Source organism: Nyctereutes procyonoides, unplaced genomic scaffold (genome assembly GCF_905146905.1).
Source record: "Nyctereutes procyonoides isolate TBG_1078 unplaced genomic scaffold, NYPRO_anot_genome, whole genome shotgun sequence".
NCBI classification, from domain to species: Eukaryota; Metazoa; Chordata; class Mammalia; order Carnivora; family Canidae; genus Nyctereutes; species Nyctereutes procyonoides.
In genome coordinates, this window is record NW_026575047.1 from 20,937,636 (window position 1) to 20,959,926 (window position 22,291).

Genomic DNA, 22,291 nt, shown 5'->3' on the forward strand with positions numbered 1-22,291 from the left:
ATCCACAGATGAATGTGAATATATATAATATATAACATATATTATTAATATATACTACGTAATATATGATGTATATATACAATGGAATATTAGTCATCAGAAAGAATAAAATCTTGCTCTTTGCAATGACATGGGTGGAACTAGAGAGTATTATGCTAAGCAAAATGAGTCAGTCAGAGAAAGAAAATTATATGATCTTACTCACAAGTGAAATTTAAGAAACAAAACACATGAACATAGGGGAAGGGAAGGAAAAATAAAATAGATACATCAGAGGGGATAAACCGTAAGAGATGCTGGACTCTAGGAAGCAAACTGAGGGTCGCTGGAGGGGAGGTGGCTGGGAGGATGGGGTAACTGGGTGATGGGCATGAAGGAGGGTACATAATGTGATGAGCACTGAGTGTTCTATGCAGCTGATAAATCACTAAATTTTACCTCTGAAACTAATAATATGCTATATGTTAAACTGAATTTAAACAAAAAAATAATAAAAATGCTGTCTTTTTTTCACAGTACCTTCCACCTGTCTCCATCAGGAGGTGAACCCTGGAAGGAGGCTCTCATTTTTCTGCCTAAGCCCACAGCTTTCAGTAAAGTAGAGCCTGTGCCCCATCCACAGGCACAAATTGCTTCTGTTTTGCTTCCTGATGCCTAATGCCCTGACCGTTCCTGTCACATTGGCTCCAATGTCATTGGCACCCATTTCCTGAAGGCACGCAGGACTCAGCGCCCACAGAGGGCAGCATTTGGAACCCAGGGAAGGGAGAGCCAGACACTTTGACCACCTACCATGTGCTTCTCTTGCCGCAGTGCCGTGTCCAGATGCAGCAGATCTTTTAGGTGAAGGTTGTAGATACATAAGTCAAGGTCCACACTGAAAAGTCGAAAGAGAAACAGAAAGCCATTGAGAGTCCTCGAGGCAGGGAGTGGGGTTGCAAAGTCTTCTCAGTACAGACATCAGTGCACCCTGACTCCAGATGTGCAGAGATGCCCAACAGCCGCCCCAAGTTCATACGAAGGAATCAAGGCAACTATTTGAAACTCACTTGTGACCAGGAGGGAGCAGCTGCCCGAGACATGAAGGGCAGGGGGCAGCAAGAGTCGAAGGTGGGAGAAAAGAGAGTTAACACCCCTTCCCAGCATTGTTGTGTCTGTGTCACATGTCATGCCCATTTCACAGATGCAGAAACTGACTTAGGAAGTCAAGAAGTGGTGGCACGGTCACAGGGCAGGTAAGTGGCAGGGCGGACTTGACCATTTGTCCTGTGTGGGCAAATGCACTTTGAATGGCTTCGCTCCCACCCAAACTGTGACAAGTTCACTAAGTTCCAAAGCTCATTGACAGCCCTTCCCAGCCAGCAGGCTGAGCCACCATCAGGGCCAGCACCGAGCTTAGGGCCCTCTCCTTCCATAGCCCTGAGCTGAGGCAGGGCCACTTGGACTCACCAAACTCCACTGAGCAGAGGTCTGAGGACTGACGCATAGATGTGCGGACTCAGTTTCTCAGACCTCTCCAGTGTGCTGAGTGGTACAGTGCTTTAGAGAATGGGCTTTGGAGATAAGGTCAGACAAGCTCCATCATTCATCTGCTCTGTGACCTTGGGCAAGTTACTCAGCCTCTCTGTCTCTTTTCACTCTTTGTAAGATGAGGGCAATAATAGACCTACTGCATATGGTCGATAAATGGAATTAATTCATTGATCGATTAATTTTTATGCCTCTGTCACTGCACTTGTCTTAGGCTCCTACTGTGCAATGAGGACACAGCAGGGAACAACACAGACTCCGTCATACTCAGGAGATAATTAATCCCTGCAAAGTGCTCAGTACTCTCCCCAGTACACAGAAGACACCTAATCAGTGCAAGCTACTCCTATGCAGTACCCAGGGCACATCAGTGATTCAAGAAGGCCCCCTAATGGGTCTCTCCCCAGGGCTCAAGCTTGACTCCAAAACCCTCACATTGGTCAAAATGACTTGGTAGCTGGCAAGCTCCAGCTTGGATGCCCTGTGGCTGTGTGTCCATGGCTGACTCACTTAGGCTCTCTGGGCCTCCATTCCCAGCACAGACAGTGCTGTGGACCACTGGTCGGCTTCCCTGTGCCTCCCCCTCCTCACCTCTCACAGATCAGCACCTCGGGGAAGCTGTTGACCTGGACGAAGGTGCGGCTCAAGAACCTGTCGTAGCTGGTGGCCGAGTGGATGCTGGACGAGGAGCTGCAGTCCTCCTTCTCCGCCTGGCTCAGGCTCCCCAGGCTGCTGGAGGGGGACGCCTCCACTGGCTGGTTTGGCAAGACAGCCTGCTTTAAGTTCTCGTGCAGAGAAGGGTTGGAGGAACCATCGGCCAGCGGCTGAGCGGCAGGAGAGAAAACCCACTCAGTCTGTGTGACCTACTGTGTGACTTTGCTTCAGTGATCCCACCAGTGATCTGGGACAGTGGTCCCAGGGGGGCCCAGGCAGGGGCAGACAGGGTGGGGCAGGTGAACAGATAGAGTTTCTGTCCCAGGGTCCCACCCATGCCCCAGGGTCCCATGTCATGGCCCCTGTCCCCAGGAGGCCAGGCCCTGTGCAACAGGTACCTACCTCTTAGCTGATCACCATGGCCTGTTCCCTGCAGGCCTACCTGCTCCCCACAGTCCACCTGCCTCCCCACCTCTCCCCCCACCATCTCAGACCTCTGCGTGTGCTTCTCTGCCCACCTGCTGACCACTACACTGACCCCACATCACCTTCCTGACCCCAGGCCTGCCAGCTGGCTCCCCACTGCCCTAGCACAGGCCCCAAGCTCCTTATCAAGGAGCTCAAGCCCCACACACTACCATGCCCACGCGAGGTCACAGCCTAGCGCCTGCCACATCTGGAAGGCTCAAGAAACATCAACTGCCACCTCCATCCAGCCTGTCCTGCTGTTCCAGGATATGCCTGCCCAAGTAGTACTCAGCTGGCTGCCAGCTCTAAGCCTCCCCTGGCATTTCAAACTTCTGGGCCTTTTGAAACTCTGGTCCCCTTGCCTGGAACAGCCCTCACTCACTGTCCACCGGGCTGAAGCGTCTCTCCCTCCGGACAGACCCAGAGCCTTCCCTCCCTTGTAGCTGGGCCCAGCCCACTGGCAGCTCCATGGGCCTCTGGTTATTTCTATCTTGCCCGTTCTCACATATCATCCCACAATCTCTGCCCAGACCGTGAGGGCGTCCAGGGTAAGGACGATGCTGTCCTGACCACTGGATAATCTCCAGTGCCCACCAGGAGCCTGCCTGGCAAGGGGTGTGGATAAGGAATAATATACTCAGTCTGGTGGTTTTGTCCCTTCAACCACCCACCAGATCGCTAAGTGAATGGAGTGGTCCCCAGTACATGTTCCCAGGAACCGTTCCAGTTACTGCTCCCCGTAATAAGGGTTCCACAGAAAAATTCATTTGGGAAAGTCTGTGTTAAGCAAGCTGAAATAATTTCTTTGGTGCAGGACTTTGCAGAGCCTGGCTCCGGTCCCTTCAGAAGCAAATGATAATTGAAAAAACTGAATGAACACTGAGTGCTCGGATGTCACACACCATTCTAAACCCTATGTCTATTATCCCCTTTGACCCTCAAAGACCTGGGGGAGGCAGGAGGGCCCATCACCTCCATTTCCAGATGAAGAAATAGAGGCCGAGTCAGGAAATGGCCCACAGAATATGGTAGAGATGGGAATTAGGACAGAGTCTGCGTGACTCCAGAGCCTGTCCTCTCGATGGCCAGGAGGAGTGGACAGCACATCCCTCAAGTACCAGACCAGGGACTCTTTCCTTCATGGAGAGTCTCACAGGCCAATGGCTCCTCAAAGCACCATGGGATCTACTGCTGTCTGCAGAACTCCTGATCATAGGAATGAATTCCCGGCTTCAGGGGGAAGACCCACCAGGGGACCTCTGGCAGGTCATTAGCCTCCCTGTGCCTCAATTTCCTTATGTGTAACGAGGCAATGACAGGGTGATTTACCTGATATAAAATGCCCAACACACGAGAAATGCCTAGCACTGTGCCAGCCTCGCAGGATGTGTTCAGTAAGGTGGAAGGGGGGTCGGTGAATGAGGAGCAATGCTAAAACCGTGTCAGTGCTGGTATTTGTATTTGTCTAGAACAGAAGGACACAGCCCAACTGTGCTGTCACCTGGGGTTCTGGGAATACCTTGCTATACCCTGTCCCATAAAATACCTTTTATGACAATGCTGTCATAAAGTGGATTCATCCTAAAGTCTTGCTCCATCAGGAAGCCTCAAAGTTATCCCTCTTAAGATGACTTGCTGTAAAACCCTCAGGCAGAACCAAAAATCACACACTTAATCTGCCCACTCATACCCCAATCACTAGGAACAGTATTGAATGATTGTATTTCTAAGATGGAGCTGAGGACTCTTACCCGGAACTTCTGATTGATGGGATAGATGACTTTTGCCTTCAGTGCAAATGCTGTGATGTTACTGTTGAAAGATGGCTCATATTCCTGGGAAGAAAGAACAAATGGCATGGGTGCTTTCTGTAAAATGAAGGATACACCACTAAGAGTTACCAAAATGCCACATCCATTTGTAACAGTGGCCTCAGGAAGGGACCATAACAGGCACATTTAGGTCCAAGGTACTCACTTGCTAGATGGATGGGTGAATGAGTGGAGGGATGGAGGGTGGGAGGGGTGGATGGATGGATGGAGAGGAAAATGGATGGATAGATGAGTGGATAGGTAGATGGAGAGGTGGATGTATGATAGATGGACAGATGGACAAATGGGTAGATGGATGGATGGATGGACGAATGAATGGATGGGAGGATGATGGAAAGGTGGATGAATGAATGGATGGTTGGATGGTTGGACAGCACATTATTTAATTCCAAGTCTCCAGCTTTGGAAGAAATAAGTAATTAAATAGCATGACAATAATTAATGAGTTCTCCTAAAAATTGCGAACCACTTTAGTGGAAAAAAGGAAACACAGAATAGTTTTAGCATTGCCAAAGGTGTGAACACTTCCACAAGGCAATACTCATTCACACAAGACCCTGGATCAGACCCTTAAAGGAAAAGCAGTTGGGCAAGTCTTTTCACTTCTCTGAGCCTCAGTCTTCCCAGACAGAAAACAGGCACCATACTGCCCCCAGACCGCGTAAAGCACCCAGCAGAGTAGCTGGAACAGAAGAGAAGCAAAACAATGGGCAGCTCAAAGGAATGGTAGGAAGGAGCCTCCTCTGACCACAGCTGGACAGACTTATTCACAACTGCTCTACATTCCATCCTTCCTGTATCTCTCTCTTGCCACGGCCACCCCTGCACTTTGCCAGGTGGGTGTTGAATGAATGTTCTGGGAACAACCTGCAAGTGATGATGGCAAACAGGCAGACAAGTCAGGAACCTGGCACTCCAGACCATGGGAAATCCCTCCTCATCAGTTCTGAGCAAACTGATGGATGAAAATTGCACCCACGTCTACTTCAATACTTTTCAACCACACCTTTCTGAAGAAAGAGCTCCACCACAAATGGCTATATCCAGTTGCCAACTTGGCATAAGATGGGGGCACTACAGAAGGATTTATCACTTCCTCTTGATGCAGACATTGAAGCAGCACATGACAGAGCCAGCGTGTGGCCCAGGGACATCTCCAGAGGGGGTTTCACCACGATGCCCTTCTGAACAGGACATGGATGCCACATGGCAAAGGCTAGGTCTTGTCACTTCCTTCTGTACTTTATGACTCACAAAAACAGACCTAGATGTCAAGAATGGGGCAGACCACCAACATGTGCCACCTCCTTCCACTTCTGAGGGCTCCATCACAGAGGCTACTGTCTCCATTTCCCAAGAGGGGACAGGTGACACAGAGCAGTTAAGCCATGTGCCCAAGGTCACATAGCTCACAAATGCCAGAACTGGGATTTGAGCTCAGATTCCCTGACTCCAGAGTCCCTCCTCTTTAGCTGACACCTTTCTGTGTCCTTCAAGATTGTGCAAATAAGAACGGGGGTGAGAGCAAGGAAGTTAAACGGGGAGTGGGTGTTTGGTTGAGAAGACTCCTGGACTGGCCATACCATGCTCCTGAGAACACAGGTCAGATCCAGTGTCGCTCCCATACCCCAACCTTCCATGTAAAGTCAACCACAAATCCCACCAGCTTCAATTCCTAAATGTCACTCACACCCATCGTGCTGGACTAAGCCACCACACAGGGCTGCAGAGCCCCCAAGCTGGCTTCCATCTGTGCACTGAGTGCCTACTGTATGCTGGGCTCTTTCTGCACTCTTGTTCATGTAATCATCACACAACAGCCAGCTCAGGGAGATCCATATGATTTCCATCCTATTTCAGGGATCAAGGCTCACCCAGTTAACATCTTCCAATTTGTTCTCTATATGGCAACCGGATGGTCTTTGAAACATGAAATCCCCATAATGGCCAGCTTCAAACCCTTCTTGGCTTTGCTGTGACTCAAGGGAGGAGAACATGGCCTGTCCCAACCCCCAGCACCTAGTTCTAATCTCTGCTTGAAGCTGTGTGGGTACAAAAAGCAAAGGGTGGTGGTAAGACAAAAAGGTTGCCTTCAGAACAGGTTATATAATTTGTGAGACCCAATACAAAATAAAAAGGGGGGGGGGTTGCATCTGATTAAAATATGATTAAGAATTTTGGGACATGGGGCACCTAGGTGGCTCAGTGGTTGATGCCTGCCTTTGGTTCAAGTTGTGATTCTGGGATTGAGCCCCCCATCAGGCTCCCCCTGGGAGCTTGCTTCTCCCTCTGCCTTAGTTTCTGACTCTCTCTCTCTCTGTGTCTCTCATGAATAAGTTAAAAAAAAGATTTTCGGGACAGCAGAGTCCAGAAACCAGAGGTGGGGCCCTGACTGAGCATACATCCTGTGCGGCTGTGCAGGCGGGACGCCTGGGATGCCAGCCCTGGTTGCTTTCCAGTGGAGACTCACCTGCTCGAGCAAAGCTGGGAAAGCAGAGGGCAATGTATCTTGCTAACCTTACAAACAGAGGTGAAGAGAGAGCATAGCATGGAAGGAGCAGAAAATGAGAGGAAGATGTGGTCTCTACCCTCTAGGGGAGATAGAAAACAAAAACTGCACTTCATGTGGAAAACATAATTAGAAGAACAGGATGTAGATGCTGGGTCCACCTGGGATGTGTGGAAGCAGAACCCGGCCATGCACGTCAAAGCATGAGCCCAGCTGACACAGTACTGCAGTGTTATGAGGAGCCTGTGGCCGCATATGCGTTTCCAGCCCGTCCACCTGCAGACTGCAAGCCAGTGAAGGACTGAGGACTGACACTCTGATGGTCATGGTGTTTGTCAGGAAGAAGGACCTGGAAGCACTTGGCACATAGAATCTGCGAATGAATAGACTTCTGCTGTTCTTAGGTTTTTTGTTTTTGTTTTTTTTCCAGCTTTTCTTATTAAGTTCAGATGCCTTCCAAATTCAGATAATATTCTCAACCGTAGCAATACAATTATACAGAAAATTGGTTGTAGCGCAAGTCTACAATGTAGAACTTCTTCAGCTGACTTGATGCATTTATTCAGAAAATTAGTGAAAGCATAATTGCAGGAAAAGAAAAGGCCTGTCACTAGCTGACACAGAGGTGTTCTTTCAGTGAGCGCACAGATGCGTCCACAGAGGAACCATCCCCTCTCCAACCGCCAGATGCCAGAGCAAAAGGACAGGGATGAAGAGAGCCAAGGCTGTGTCGTGGCACGCTGAAGAGCCTTCTGGAACATTCTGTGTGCTTTCGACTGACATGAGCTATTTATCAAGATAAAGTTCATGCAAGGAGCGGTGTGAACCACGAATGCCTCAGTTTTCCATGCATTTTGGGGCATCAGAGTTGGAGCTCAGCTCACCCTGTCCGAATCGGGCCTGGCCAACATTCCTTGACAAGCTGGGTGTGCAGAAGGCAGGGCATTTTGGCAAGCAAGTCACTGGAATAGGCAGATCTTCAACTTAACTCTTGGCAATCATTAGCTTGGTCAGGGGCATCAGTTGGCATAGCTAAACGGTTAACAGGTAAAACATTACTAGGTAAACACACGAGTGGGGCTGGTGGGGAAGCAGAACTCGGCTCCCCTGTGGGCACTGACAAACACTTGTCCTATAGTTGGCCAAGCTGTGGGCGACCCTGGGGACAGCATCATTACTGTCACCGTGAAGCCGAGAAGCCAGAGGCTCAGATAGGTTGTCTCTCACCCACCATCACATAGCAAACAGGTGACAGGGCTGGGTTCCTGGGATCCAGGGGACAGCCGTGCCCCCCCACCCCAAGCCAGTGTCTTTTCACCATCTCCAGGGCCACCCCCCCACCCCAAGCCAGTGTCTTTTCACCATCTCCAGGGCCGCCCTCTGTGTGAGCGGGGTTGTGTCCATGCTTTACCATGTAAAGCATGCAATTTAGTAATTTCCGGTCTATTCCCAGATAAGTGCAGCTATTCCCGCAATCAATTGTAGAAAACTTCTATCGTCTCAGAAAGAAACCCCACACCTGTTAGCTGTCCCCTCTATCTCTCCTCTATCATCCCTACCCAAGCAAGCCCCAGTCTACTCCGTCTCTGTAAATGCACCTGTTGCAAACATGCCACATGAATGCGATTCTATAATACGTGGCCTTTTGTAATCGGCTTCTTTGAGTTTGTGTGAGATGTTCAGGGTCCCTACATGTGGTAGCATGTTTCAGGACTTCTTTCCTTTTTATGGTCAAAGAGTATTCAGTCAAATGGATAGAGCACGTTACGTTTAGCCACTCATCAGCTGATGGACATTTGAGTTTCCATGTTTTGGCTGAAGAGGGCTGTTAGGAACACAGTGTGCATGTTTATGTTTTTCTGTAGCTGTATGTTTCCAATGCTGTGAGTAGGGTTTTGATAACACAGGATAAAAGGGACAGAAGGAGACAGATGAGAGAAAGAGAGACATCACACACCCACCTGTCACATGAACACACAGAGATGCCCGTGGAGAGAGACGAGAGAGAGAGAGAGAGAGAGAGAGAGAGAGAGAGAGAGAGATACACAGAGCCGCCCCAACACACACACACTGCAGACACATAGGGGGAGACAGGCACTTAGGGACAGAGGCAGGGAGCACGAGCTGGATACATAGCACCTCCTTGGTGCCTGGGGCTTGCTCCTGCTCCAGCTCCAGCTCCCATGAGGGCAGCCAATCTTTCCACCAGGCTGCATAAGGGAAGCCTGCCTCCAGAATCCTCAAGAAGAAGATATAAATAAGATCTACCCCGTGGGGCTGCTGGGAGAGATGCAGGGGGTAATTCACCTGAGTGTGCACATCACTCAAAAGTGACACATGTGAAAATGCCTGGCACTCAGTAAGTGCTAAAAAAATAAAATAAAACCTTTCCCAATTTCTCAGGAACCCTCTAGTGGTCTCTCTCTCTCTCTACCTGCCTAAATATCTATATTTACCTTTAGATAATTGAGGCTACATGACCAGGATCCACGGTAATAGCACACTTTTGGAAGAAATGCCCTTTCTCTCTCCACAGAGCTCACACACAGAGTGATGCCCTATGGGTGGGCTCAGGCTGGACAAGGTAGGGGCCAGTGAGGAAGGGACAAGGAGAATCCCACCTTTAACATGTCCATCAAGAGGCTCACAGCCCGCACTCCTGCATATTTACTTAACATTCATTTAGAATAAATAAAACAAAACGGAAACAAGTAAACTTATACACAAACATTCGCAGAAGCCCTACTCAGTGTAGCCAGACATGGGAAAGAACCTCCACTGTAATACCACAGTGGGCTGAGCAATTAAAAGGGATGGATTACTGATGAGTGCAACAACATGAGCAGTCTCAAAAGCAGTTTGTTGAGGCAAGGTCGGCACAAGAAAGTGCACGTGAAATTCTAGAACAGTAAAACCACCATGGTGATGGGAATCACAGCAGTGGCTACTTCTGGAAGAGGCAAGGTGTGGGACCGGGGAGATGAGGGGAGGGTAAACCAGAAAGAGGCACTGGGAACTTTCTGGGGTGATGGAACATTCCAGATCAGGGTATTGGCTACCAGAGTGGATATGCTCATCAAACTATAAACTTAAAATTTGTGTATTTTGCCGTATGCAAATGATACTGCAGAAAAGCAGCCTCTTGGGACACGACATCTGTCAGAGGCTCATCTGGATGGCATCTGTGCTGCTAGGTGCGGCATATGACCCCCAACATGTGACACAGCAAAGAAACCCAAACGTGCAGCTTACGTCCACAGCCTCCTCCTTTGACATCTGTGCTTCTCTCCTCCTCCTCCTGGATGGGGAGCCGGTTTCCGACGGGTCCTGTATGTGAGACTCTAAATTCTTGAGCAGACTCTGAGTATCGTCTTTCTAAAATCCAAAGGTGGAGGTGGGGAAAACACAGGAAAGCTGGTCAGCCTTGCACCCCATGACTTGAGCCATCCACCCCCGACCCGACACATGCTCATCTCTGTGCCTCCACCTGGCCCTCCCTCTGTGTGCGGCCTCCTGCCTCCCACCCCCCTGGGGCCAGCTACACAGCCCTAGAGACCATCCAGGAGTCAGCTTCCTGAGAAGCCCCCCTGGCTCCCTGCCTCAGGATGTCCTCAGGACCTGGAGGTCATACTTGGATCAAAGGTCACTCCATTGTTTCTTCTGAGCTGGTGGCTCCTGGGTAGCCTGATGGGGGGGGGGTTACAGCTGAACACAGGAAATGGTACATAAATCTTAATTTTCTTGCTCTTTCCCATAACACCATTGGATGACTTTAGGTACCCTTAAATTATAGAATGGTTTGTATCGGGAACCCTGATCTTTGTTATCGGTAGACTCTGTGCTTGTAAATTTGCTCACTTGCCGAAATGTATTTGTAACCCCAAAATCTACACTTGTGGTACTTTTGTGGTCACTCCTGAGCATGTGCAGAGTGGCGAAAATTCGAGCTGCTTGACGTGCCATGTCCAACAGAGACTGAGCAAGGGCACCCCGTACCTTTCTGTGTCAGGTCTTGCATCGCAGACAAGTGTCCCTTCCATGTTCTGTTAATGCCATTATTTCCCCACATTTCTGTGCTTTCTGTTGCTAATGTGGTTATTTAAAATGAGCCCAAGGCATAGCGCTAAGTGATGTGTGGTGTTCTTAGGACCAAAAAGGCTGGCGTGCGCCTCATGGAAAAATGTTTGTGTGTGATAAGCTTCATTCGGACACAAGGTATGGCACTGTTGGCTGCGCATTCACTGTTAGTGCATCAACAATATGTATTACACAGGGTGTCTATAAACAGAAACACACACAAAACAAGGTTACGTATTGGCCAGCTGTGTTTCCCCTAGGAGCAATGATTTGGCATTTGCGAATTCTCTGTTTTCCATGACTTTGTAGATCATAATGATACCAGAGACCCTGATGAAGCCCCTCTTATGGCTGCTCATGGATATAATCTTTACACTGATGAAATACAGCCTTTTGTCATCCAGTTAGTCAGCAACTGTTACAAAGCAACACTAAGTGTCAAGGTTTATTCCAGTCACTGGGAATGGAATAACAAACAAAATAAACAAAGCCCCCACCTTTGTGGAGTTTACATTCCACTGACAGAAGAGAGATGTAAGTAAACATGTAGTAAGTCATGGGTGGTAAGTGCTATAGAAAAAAAAAAGATGTAGGACAGGAGAATAGATGGCAATGGGAGGGGAAGGCCTCTTGGGCAAGATGGTATTTGAGAAGAAATGTGAAGGAAGTGAGAGAGCAAGCCTCTCAGATATGTCAGGGACAAGCTTTCCAAGAGAGGGCACAGCAAGTGCAAAGGCCCTGTGGCAGGAGCACACACAGCATGTCCAGGGAAGAAGCCCTTGTGGCTGTACCAGTCTGGGGTGCAGTGGAGAGGGGCAGATGATGATATTAAGGATTTAAGCATTGTTTGTTTAGCAGTTATACCTGGTCAGTATAAGAGTTCTGCAGGGAAGGACCCAATCAGATCATCCTATAAGAAAGACTCCAAGAGATAAACCTCATCCACCTCACAGGGGAGCATCATTATTTCAGGACCCTTCTACTCTCTGAGGACACAGTGAGAAGTCTGCAGCCTGGAAGTGGGCCCTCACCAGAATCCAGCCGTACTAACACCTGTTTTTGGCTTCCAGAACTGTGAGAAGAAGTTTCTGTTGTTTCTATGTCACACAGCTTATGGTATTTTTCTTATAGCGGTCTGAACAGACCAAGACAGATACCACCATCTACCTCACCAGGTGGCAGCTGACTAAATGCTATGATTCAGGCATTCCGACACACTGGGGTTGAAATCCAGCCCCTCTGTTTATTCATCACGTGACCCTGGACCAAGAACAATGTTGGGGAGCTTTGACCTCCGTACCTGGAAAGTGAGGATAATGACAGCTTCCCCCACTCACAGATTTGTTGTGGGAATACAGAACCAAAAGCCCACAAACCCTCAGCGCACCCAAGAAAGGTCTTGCACGTATTACTTCCCTCTTCACACAAGAAGCCAGTGTCTCACAATGTCCTTCAATCATCAGTGGGATGGGACAACCTCACACGGACCTGCAAGCATCTTGCACTATACTACTTTCATGCAACCTTCATCACGCCTTTCCAGCAAAACACTCCCCTGAAATCAGCGGCAATAAAAAAGACCCCTGCTGGACTTGCCTCCTTCTTGCATGGGCCAGGAATCCAGGGAAAAAAGAGCAAACACTTCATCTCAGATCCTACCAGACTTTATCTCTCAACAAGATCAAAGGAGCAAAGACCCAAGAAAGTGATCACACCACGACTGCTGTATGCCTGCCATCTCCACACAGCATCCAATTCCGTCACAAGGGTCACAGGAAGCATCCATGAATCCCCCCTTCTGTGACCACTGACACCCATGGAGAATGCAGTGACTTTGGGCTGAGCCATACATCTGTCACTTTGGCAAGTCACTAAGAAACCGCACTGTGCCTCAGTTTCCTCAAATGCAAGATGGGGTCATCAACAGAACAAACTCACAAAGCTGTTCTGGGGATTGATGAGATAATTCGGGTAGAGGGTCCAGCTCAATGAGCTGCACACAGTCAGCAACCCCCAAGTGCTAGCTTTATGGGCGCTATTCTTTCCCGTCACCCGACTCACCAGGTTGTGCTACGATTACAAGTTCACTTGAGAGCCACCATTTTCGGGAGGCTGTGAACCTCCAGCAGCAAGAGCAGGCCCGAGGTGTCTCCGGCCCGAGGACGGTGTGCGCTGGCACACTCGTCGCACTTTCACCGCAGGGATGGATGAGCGAATGAAGGCGTGAATGCACGCCAGGGTGGCAGCTGGGTAGCCCCGGGCAGGCAAGCAGCAGATGCGCAGGGGTGGGGATCCCAGCCCTCCGGTCCACCTCGCCCGGCCGGGCCCCTGGGCCAGCAGCGAGTCCAGGCCCTTCAGGCTGCGGATGAGGAGCCTGGGGCCTCGGAGGGCTTGCGAGGCTTCTGTGACCGCGCACAGCGGAGTCGCACGGAGCGGCCACTTCCCGGGGACCCCAGGCCGGTGCGCTCCTGTCGCTGCGCTGCTCCCCCTCTGCACTGGGTCTGCAGCCCCTTCCTGGGCCAGAAGGGAAGCGGGGCAGGAGCCGGTGCGCCCAGCGCCAGCGAGGTCGCTGCAGCGCCGACGGGGCGCTGGAGACCCGCGCGCGCGCCCCTGTCGCCCGCCCCCCGCGCGCCCCCGGCCCGGACCCACCTGGCGCCGCGGGCGCGGCCGGACGGCGCGGCGGCCCAGCCAGAGCCCGAGGCCCAGGCCGAGCGCGGCGCCCAGCAGCACGGCGGGGGCCAGCAGCGCGGGCAGCGGCCGCCCCGCGTCCCGGCCCAGCGGCAGCCGCGCGTCGCTCTCGCAGGCCGCCGCGCCCCGGGCCATCGGGGGCGCTCAGGCGGCGGCCCGGCCGCATCGTCCCCGCCGCCGCGCGCCGCCCCGGCCCGCCGTCCGGGCCGCCGTCCCCGCCAGCTCGGCGCCGGCGGGCCCGCGGCCACGAGCAAACGAGGCGGCGGAGGAGCAGCACGGCCGCCCGCCCCGACAACGCGCTCTCCCTCCTCCCGCCGGGTCCCCTCCCCGGCGCCGCCCCGCCCCGCGCCGCCCCGCGCCGCCCCGCCGGAGGGAGGAGCCTGCACCGGCCGCCCGCCCCTTGGAGGCGCCCCCGCGCGGGCGGGCCCTCGCACTGGGCAGGCCTGGAGAGGCGCGCTCTCCGCCCGCCGGGACCTCCCGAGGAGTCTCCTGGCCTCCAGGCTTCCGCGGAGGGAAGGGGGGCCCAGCCGCTGGTAGGTCCCTAGGGTAAGTGCAGTGCCTTGAGCGTTTAGCATGTGCTGCGCGTGTAGCCTGCTGAGGTCACTAACTTTCTCAAACAGCCCTCTTAGACGGTTCTGATCTCTGCCCATCCTCCGGGTGAGGGTGAGGAAGCTCCGGGTCGGAGCGGCCAGGTGACCTCCTGAGGGTCCGACTCCTGCACCACACAGTGCGCCACCACCTCTGAACTTGTTAGCCTGACGACTCCTCTTTTAATCCCATTCTTCCATGGAGAGTCGACCCTTTCTTCTATGATGCTACGTAGAGAGATGGTTACCCGCAGCCCCCGCTAGGAAGGAAGGAGACATTGCGTGGTTCAGCCTCGTTCGCTCAGCCTTTACAGAGGACCTGCTGATGGAACCAGCACGGGCCAGCAAGGAGCCAGACAAGGTCCTGATATCGAGGATCTCGTGGCTGTGCGGGGAGATAAGCAACCAGGTGAATTCAGCATCTGTTCTCTCCTGGAGCAAACATTACTGAGCAGCTACGGGATGCTAGCTCTGGTCCTGCGTGTCCTGGGGATATGGCAGTGAACACACACACTCATACACACACACACACACACACACACACACACACACACACACACACACACCTTTGGGGCTTAATTCCCCATGACTGCCAAGGCAGGAGTACCACAGGGATCCACTTCAACGGAAAAGGGCCTTTTGTATCTTTAATCTGGATGTTCGGCTTAAGTTTCTAGTTTTTAAATCATCACCTCATCAACCTTCTGGGTGGGCAAGACAGGGCCTATTATCCAGACTTAATTTTTATAGAAGAAGAAATGGACAGCGAGAGAAGAGAAGTTGCTCATTCAAGGTCTGGCAACTAGGAAATGAGACAGGTGTATGAACAGCTGTGTCTGGTTGGCTACAGGGCTCACACCCTCTGCTACACAGGGCTGTTTCATGCTTCCTTCAAAGCATCTCCAAGGCTTCTGGGAATGTGTATGGGATAATAGCCTGAAGCTCTTGCTTTTTATGCTATTTCTTTGGATACTCAGAATGTAGTGTTCTTTGCATTTTACTTCATTATAAAGTTGTTTGTATATTAAAATCATCCTTTGAATGGCCCATGTCAAATAGAACTGACGCTCCAGCAATATGCTAGCATCTAGCCTTTGACCTTGTCTCACTCCTGGCACTCTGCCAGGTACTCCCAGAGCAGTGTACCTCTTGTGGGAAGCCTGGCTAATACATTTTCAGAGTCTCAAACCTCACTGCCTTGTCCATGTTGAGGGAGGGAGGGCCTGTCCTTGGAGGGGTTGGGGGTGAAGGAACTCACAGATGCCAGGCTTCCTGGCCTGAGCCTGCATGACCAGGTGCCCTGCAGAAGAGGAGCCTTCTCCTCAAGGAGAGGTCCCTGACGACTCAGGGGACGCAGGAGGAAGCAGAGAAACTGCTCTCCCTGGTCCTCTCCCAGGATCTGTCTCCTCACCTCCTTGCCTCCCTTGGCAAGGCACAACCCTATCCCCATGAGAGTCCAAGGAGTTTGCTCAGCTGCTGAGCCCTGGCTCCAGACGCCAAATCCCCTCTGGTTCCCCGGAGACGTCCCAGAGTGGCTGGCCTGACAATCTGCCTGCCCTGGAAGTTGGTGGGTACCTGGCCAGGTGCAGGGGCTGATCCACAGCAAGCGCTCAGGCAGCAGGAGGCGAAAGCGGCTGAACTAAATCCAATAGGAAGTGAGAGTGGCCTTTCCCTCTGGCTCCTGATGGGCCAGGCTCCCTCCCAGCCCACCCGTGCTGTCCTGTCCCCTCCGGGCTCTCCAGCACACAAGGCTCTCTGCCTCTCCGAACGCTTCTCGGTTCTCTAATAAGGGGCTGGAGGGTCTGGAGCAGCCTCCGGGTTCAGCCCGGTGTGTGCGTGCGTCAGGGAAGGCTTCCTGGAGGAGGCGGTTCTGAGCTGAGAACTCGGGCAGGCATCCGTGGAGGAGCGCTTGGAATCCCTGAGCTCTTTGGGAGCAAAGGAGTGACGCAAACTGGAGCAATCCCAGTGCCTCGGATCTGGGTGGAGCTGAGGCTCCTGGGCGGGGCGCGAGCAAACCCCAGTGGCCGGGCCGCGCTCCCTCCCTCTCACGCCCGTCCCCTCCCCGCCGCCTCCCCGCCCTCCAGCCGCAGATGCCCGAGTCCGTTCCAGAAAACTTTCCGGGGCGGCTCGCACTGAGCATGCTCCGCGGCGGGGCGGGCCTGGGGTCCGGAAGCTCCGGAGGCTCCGGCGCGCCCGCCGCTGCGGGGTCCCAGGTGCCGAGGGGCGATGGGCTCGGGGGGCGCCGCGGGGCGGGCCACGTGGGTGCTGGCCGGGGGCCTCCTGGCGGCCGCCCTGGCGCTGCCCGCAGGGCCCGGGGCCCCAGGAGGCGGGTTCCCCGCGGGCCCGGGGCTCCTCGAGCGCCCCCTGGGCGGGCAGCGCCCCCCGGACCCCCCAGCGGCTGCCGGTGCGGGGCCCCAGCCGACCGCGCAGGTAAGGAAGGCCGCCCCACCTCCTCCTGTGGCACTGGAGTCGCTGCTTCGTCTACACCCGCGGCGGCGGGAGGCCCCTTCGAGTTAGGGAGATTGGGGGGGTGGGCAGGGTCGGAGCGGGATGCTTCGGGTGTGCCTTAGTGCGTGGCGCGCAGGCCCGCAGCGCCCCAGGGAAGGTGGAGCCCCACGCGGGGCTGTGACCTGTGCAGGGCGAGTCTGTTCTCTTCTTGTGCCTCCGATTCCTGGGCCCTAAGCCTTTGCAGCTTCTACCCCACAGGTGGGTGCGTCTACCCCGCAGGTGGGTGGAGGCTCCGCGCCTTCCTGGAGGCACCGCGCCTTCCTGGAGGCACCGTGCCTGCAGAGGTGAGCACGTCCCCGAGTGTAAGCGGTTTGTTGGAAGAACAGTTGGGATTATTGGCTGGAGTTTTACTGACAGCCCCATCTTGGTCGCTGAATTTCTCCACTTCCCATCAGCCCCTCCCTCTGTGGCCCTAAATTTGGGGAGGCACAGAGCCCTGGCTGTCTCCCTAGATTCCTCCAAAGCTGGCCACCAGTTTTCTGGATGCTCCGGGATGCCTGCAACCCCCATCTCAGCCCCGAGATTCATCCTCACCCCTTAGCCTCTCGCCTTTGGTGACCGCTTCTTCTGGTTCTCCTCCACCCTCTAATTTGTGTTCTCCATCACCCATTTCCCCCCATGGCTGGTGTCCTGGATGGGTGATCTGCCCATGGTGTACCGGTGACCACTTCCCTTCCCAGTCCGCACCCCCTCCCACCGACCCCTGGCAGAGCTAGGATTCTGTTCTTAGGCCTGCCCTGTTCAGTGGCCTCTCCCCTCATTCACTGCCTTGGGGTCCTCCTTATCCTTCCCCAGGGCCCAGCTCCTCTGATCCTGTTGGGTTCTCTACCTGCAGGCCCCAAGGTGCTTGCTACACTTGCTACACGTTTTAAAGCTGTAAATCTCTTAAAGGAGATTCTTTTCATTTTCTATTATTAGGTTTTCATTGAAGAAGACTAAGTAATAACACTATGTCAATTTACTGAGCTTTAAATTTAAATTACACATTTCAAGAGCTTGATGGCCACATGTGTTAGAGGCTGCTATATTGGACAGCCCAGACTATGGAATATCCTCACCGTGGTGGAAAGTTCTATCAGAAGTTTGTTGGAAGGAGAGAAGGCCCGTGAAGGGTTGAGTGGACAAGAGGTTCTGAGTCATCCATTCACTTCCAGTGCTCATGGACGGCTTTCCAGGTGCCAGGCTCAGTTCTGGGTGCCCGGGATATAAGAGAACAAGACAGCCTCTCTCCTTAAGACATCAGCATTCTTAGGGCAGTAGACAGTGGTGCCAGTCTATAACGTAACCAGTCGTGATTTAGGATGCAGAGAGACATAGAGTGGACTGGGAGAGATGGGGATGCGCGCTCTCTAGTCGAGTGGCCAGGGAGGCTCCTCTGAGGAGGTGATAGGTGAGCCGAGCCCTGAGTGGAATGAGAAGGGCAAGGTCATGTCCAGGAGAAGCGCTTTCCTAAGTGCTGTGATAGTGAAGCCAGAGGTCAAGTGTGCTTGGTGTCGTCCAGGACCAGCAAGGAGGCCTGGGGGCCCGCCAGAGGGAGGACAGGGGTGGAAGAGGTGAGGCCAGAAGGGTGAGGAGGGGCCAGATCAGGAAAGGCCCTGTGGCTTTTGCTCAGGATCCCGGCTGTTATTCTGAGTAAGATGGAAGCCTTGTGGGTTTTGAGCCAGAAAGCAGCATACTGTGGCTCATCTTTTTAAAGCACCCCGGTGGCAGGGGTGAGGATAAAGGACAAAGGCAGAAGTGTCAGCAAGAGAGGAGGCAGGTGGGAGACCAGGCCAAGACGGAGGAGTACTGGACCAGGGTGGTTGTTAACGGTGGGCTGCTAGCTGTGGGGTTTCTGATGTATTTTGAAGGTGAAGCCAGTGGGATTTGCTGGGATTGGCTATGAATTGACAGAGAGAAAGAGAGGAGTCAAGGGGAAGCCAAGGCTTTCAGCCTGAGCAAGTGGAAGAATAGGGACACCAGTGGCTAATACGCTGAAGCCTCACGGGGCCATTGGGATTTCTGCTCTGGTCTTGCTGAGTTTGACCAGGTGGCTGTGTACACTAGAGCGTGGGGCGAGCAAGCCTGGATTTGGGTGAGGGATCGGAGCTGGAGCTTTACACCGGGTGGCAGTCAGCGTAGGAGTGGCTGAGCTCACCAGGGGAGTGAGTATGGCTCGGGGAGATGGAAGCCTGAGGGCAGAGCCCAGAGCCCATGGCCAGGAGGAGGAGATGAGAGCAAGCAGCAGGTGTGACAGGAAGGGAACCCAGACTGTGACCCAGAGGCCTAGGGAGGAGAAGGCCCAGTGTGGGCAGACTAATGCCCCCCCCCCAAGCCATCTGCATCCCAATCCCCAGAACCAGTGAATGTGTCAGGTTACCTGGCCAAGGGGAATTAACATCCAAGGTGGAGTTCCAGTTGCCAGTCGGCAGACCTTAAAGGAGTGATTATCTGGGTGGTCCCGATGTAATCACAAGGGGCCAGGAGCGTGGAAGAGAGGGTGGAAGAAGGTCACAGTGATGTGGGGTGAGGATGCTGCTCTTGACGTTGTGTGCAGAGAGGATGGAGACTTGGCCATTGAACAGGGCCTTGCAGAGGTCATGGTGACCTTGACAGGGGGCTGCTATTTTGGAGAGAGGGATAACCAGGGAGGGGAAGGCCCAGCATTGAAAGGGGCCATGGACTGACACCTGAGCATGGTCTCTGTGAGAGCAGGCTGCTTCACATGGCCGAGGGGCCCCCAGAGAGGCACCCCCGGGCTGGCGACACCCAGAAACCAGGGAGACCTCTGAGAGTATGGCAAAGGGCCCCTGGCACCTGGGGCTACCGAAGGCCTTTGTGGATTGTTTGCTCCTTTGGAACCTGCCCCTGCCTCTCGCGTGGTGGAAATGTTTGTTGGGAAGGAGACCACCAGCCCTCGGCGAGGTCAGGGATCACATCTGCTTTGCTCACCTGGTGGTGTGGAGCCTGCCATACAGCAAATGCAGGTTGAAAGGGTGGGTGGGAAATTCCAGAGGGCAGGCCGTGTACAGACGTGCAGTTGTGTGGGTGTGGGGTGCACCTTGGAGCCACCGAGCACTCCAGAGACCTCACAAGTACATATTGTGTGAGTTAACTGGCTTTCTTTTTTAGAAGAGTTTTGGATTTTAGAAAAATTGAGCACATAGGACAGAAGGTTCCCATGCATCTGCCTCAGTTCCCACATACAGTTTTCCCTCTTACTTTTTTTTTTTTTGAGATTTTATTTATTTATTTATTTGACAGAGAGAGAAAGAGAATGAGCTCACAAAGGAGGGGGAGCAGCAGGCAGAGGGAGAGGGACAAGCAGACTCCCCGCTGAGCAGGGAGCCCGAAGCAGGACTCAATCCTAGGACCCTGGGATCATGACCTGAGCCCAAGGCAGAAGCTTAACTGACCAAGCCACCCAGGCGGCCCCCTTCCCTGCCCCCCCTTACTAACTTCTTACACTAGGATGGTACATTTGTGGCAGTTAATCACTCAGATTGATAGATTATTGTTAAAGGCCATAGTGTATTCAGACTTCTTAGCTTGTTTTTGTTTTTGTTTTTAACCTAATGCCCTTTATCTGTTCTAGGAGTGCATCCAGGACACGCAGTTACTTTTGGTCTTCATACCTCGTACCTCACACCCTTTAGGCTCCTCTTGGAGCTTCAGACTTTCTTTATTTCTGATGAACTTTGCAGTTTTACAGAGCCTGTTGGGTGCTTCATTGGCTGCTGCATCCCAGGGTTTGCCTGGGTGCATCCTCTCATCATGGTTCATAGCTGTTGGCCTTGACCATGGTCTCCTGGCTGGAGGGTGGTGGCCGGGTTTCTCCACTGGGAAATGCCCCCTTTTCCCTGTTTCTGTGCTATGCTTCTTAGGAGGAGGGCACAGCCTGGCTCTGTGCTGTTATCATGAGATTTTTCTCCTGCCAGATGGCAGCAGAGACTACTCTTGAGGAAGAGGTGCCTCTTTCTGCCTTGTGGAAGGCACTTTCTGGATGTGGTGGCCCTGCTGGCCACACACTGCTGTGTAAAAAGACTTGGGTCCCCTCACATTAGGTATGAGGGGCTGGGAAGACCTGCAAAGCAGCTCCGAGGCATGGCTCCCGCTGCCCGGTCTCTGTTACTTTGGTGTGATGCAGAGACGTGTGCTTCTGCTTGGAAGAGATGAAAGAGCACAGGTGGCTTGGAGAGACCAGAGACTGTCCCTGCCCTGCCCGTGGGGACACCACTCCCCTCCCCAAGGCCACCAAGGCTGACACTTCAGTACATCTTTCTAGATTTTTCAACATAATATATGGTCATGGCATATTAAGTCGTGTGCTGTTAATCATATAATTATTCATTAAATATGTAATTAATATGAACTGTTTTATTAAACATCACATATACTTTGTATGTTAAACATAGAAATAAATATGTGTAGATAAATAGGCATACAAGTAAAAATTACTGTATATGAATAAATATATCTTTAAATGAGTATGTAAACACGATTAGTAGATACACAATAAGACTTAAAGGATAAAAATCCATTTTTATTAAGTGGGATCATATAGTTTTGCAACCTAGTGATTTCGCTTGAATCTTAATGTTTTTACTAGGTCAACATAGATCTGCTTTATTTATTGATTCCATTTATTCATGTTTGTAATGCTGATAAAATGCACATCACCTAAAATTGACCATTTTAAACATCATTCAGTATATGGTTCAGTGACATTAAGTGCATTCACGCTGTTGTGCAGCCACCACGAACCTCCGTCTCCAGAACTCTTTGTCTCAGCAAAGCTAGAACTCTGTGCTGGTGAAACACTACCTCCCCCAGTCCCCCTCCCACGGCCCCCCTCCCACGGCCCCCTCCCCTAGCAGCACCACCACCCTTCTTTCTGTCTCTGTGGATCTGACTGCCTCAGGGACCTCCTATAAGGGGAATCCTACATCATTTGTCTTTTTGTGGCTGGCTTATTTCACCGAGCACGATGTCATCAGGGTTCGTCCGTGTGGTAGCAGGTGTCAGAATGTCCTTCCTTTGAGGCTGAATAACTTTCCTTCGTCTGGATGAACTGTATTTTGCCTCTCCACTGTTCTGTCCATCTGTGGACACTTGGGCTGCTTCCACATCTTGACTCTTGTGACTCATGGTGCTGTGATACCTCATTGCGATCCCACTTTCAGCCCTTTAGGGTGTGCCCCTGTGTGTTGTGTTGCTTAAAATGGTTTTTTTTGGTGATGAGTCTGGTGTGGACATGGAATAGGAAAAGCATGGGAAAGAGGAGGGGGCTGCTTGCACGGGTTCTGGAGGAGGGAAGCACGCTGCTCGGGGGCCACATGGGCAGAGGGAGAGAGGATCCTTGGGCAAGTGTCTCTGCGGGGATCCAGGGAAGAAGGGGTTTCACTGGTGATTTGAGTACCATGAGGTCACGGGATGGCAGGAGAGAGGCAGGAAGAGCT

At 52.4% G+C, this 22,291-nt stretch overlaps 2 protein-coding genes across 7 annotated transcripts in view; one reads left to right on the forward strand and one right to left on the reverse strand.

Moving 5' to 3' along the window:
* The window catches only part of EVC (EvC ciliary complex subunit 1), a 69,122-nt gene extending 55,229 nt beyond the window's left edge, over positions 1-13,893 (reverse strand). For 3 of the 4 annotated variants that reach the window (XM_055326234.1, XM_055326233.1, XM_055326232.1), the window contains exons 1-5: positions 13,720-13,893; positions 10,246-10,368; positions 4,404-4,487; positions 2,122-2,354; positions 793-877 (exon numbers count right to left, since the gene is read on the reverse strand). In XM_055326234.1, the coding sequence (XP_055182209.1) occupies positions 793-877; positions 2,122-2,354; positions 4,404-4,487; positions 10,246-10,368; positions 13,720-13,893 (699 nt within the window). Of the gene's footprint in view, positions 1-792; positions 878-2,121; positions 2,355-4,403; positions 4,488-10,245; positions 10,369-13,131; positions 13,220-13,719 lie in introns of those variants that run through there. The other variant, XM_055326235.1, reaches the window with a different exon arrangement.
* A 361-nt stretch (positions 13,894-14,254) lies between these two features.
* Positions 14,255-22,291, forward strand: part of EVC2 (EvC ciliary complex subunit 2) — a 136,998-nt gene continuing 128,961 nt past the window's right edge. For 2 of the 3 annotated variants that reach the window (XM_055326572.1, XM_055326574.1), the window contains exon 1: positions 16,510-16,775. In XM_055326572.1, coding sequence (XP_055182547.1) covers positions 16,572-16,775 — 204 coding nt within the window. In that variant the 5' untranslated portion in view covers positions 16,510-16,571. Of the gene's footprint in view, positions 14,305-16,509; positions 16,776-22,291 lie in introns of those variants that run through there. The other variant, XM_055326573.1, reaches the window with a different exon arrangement.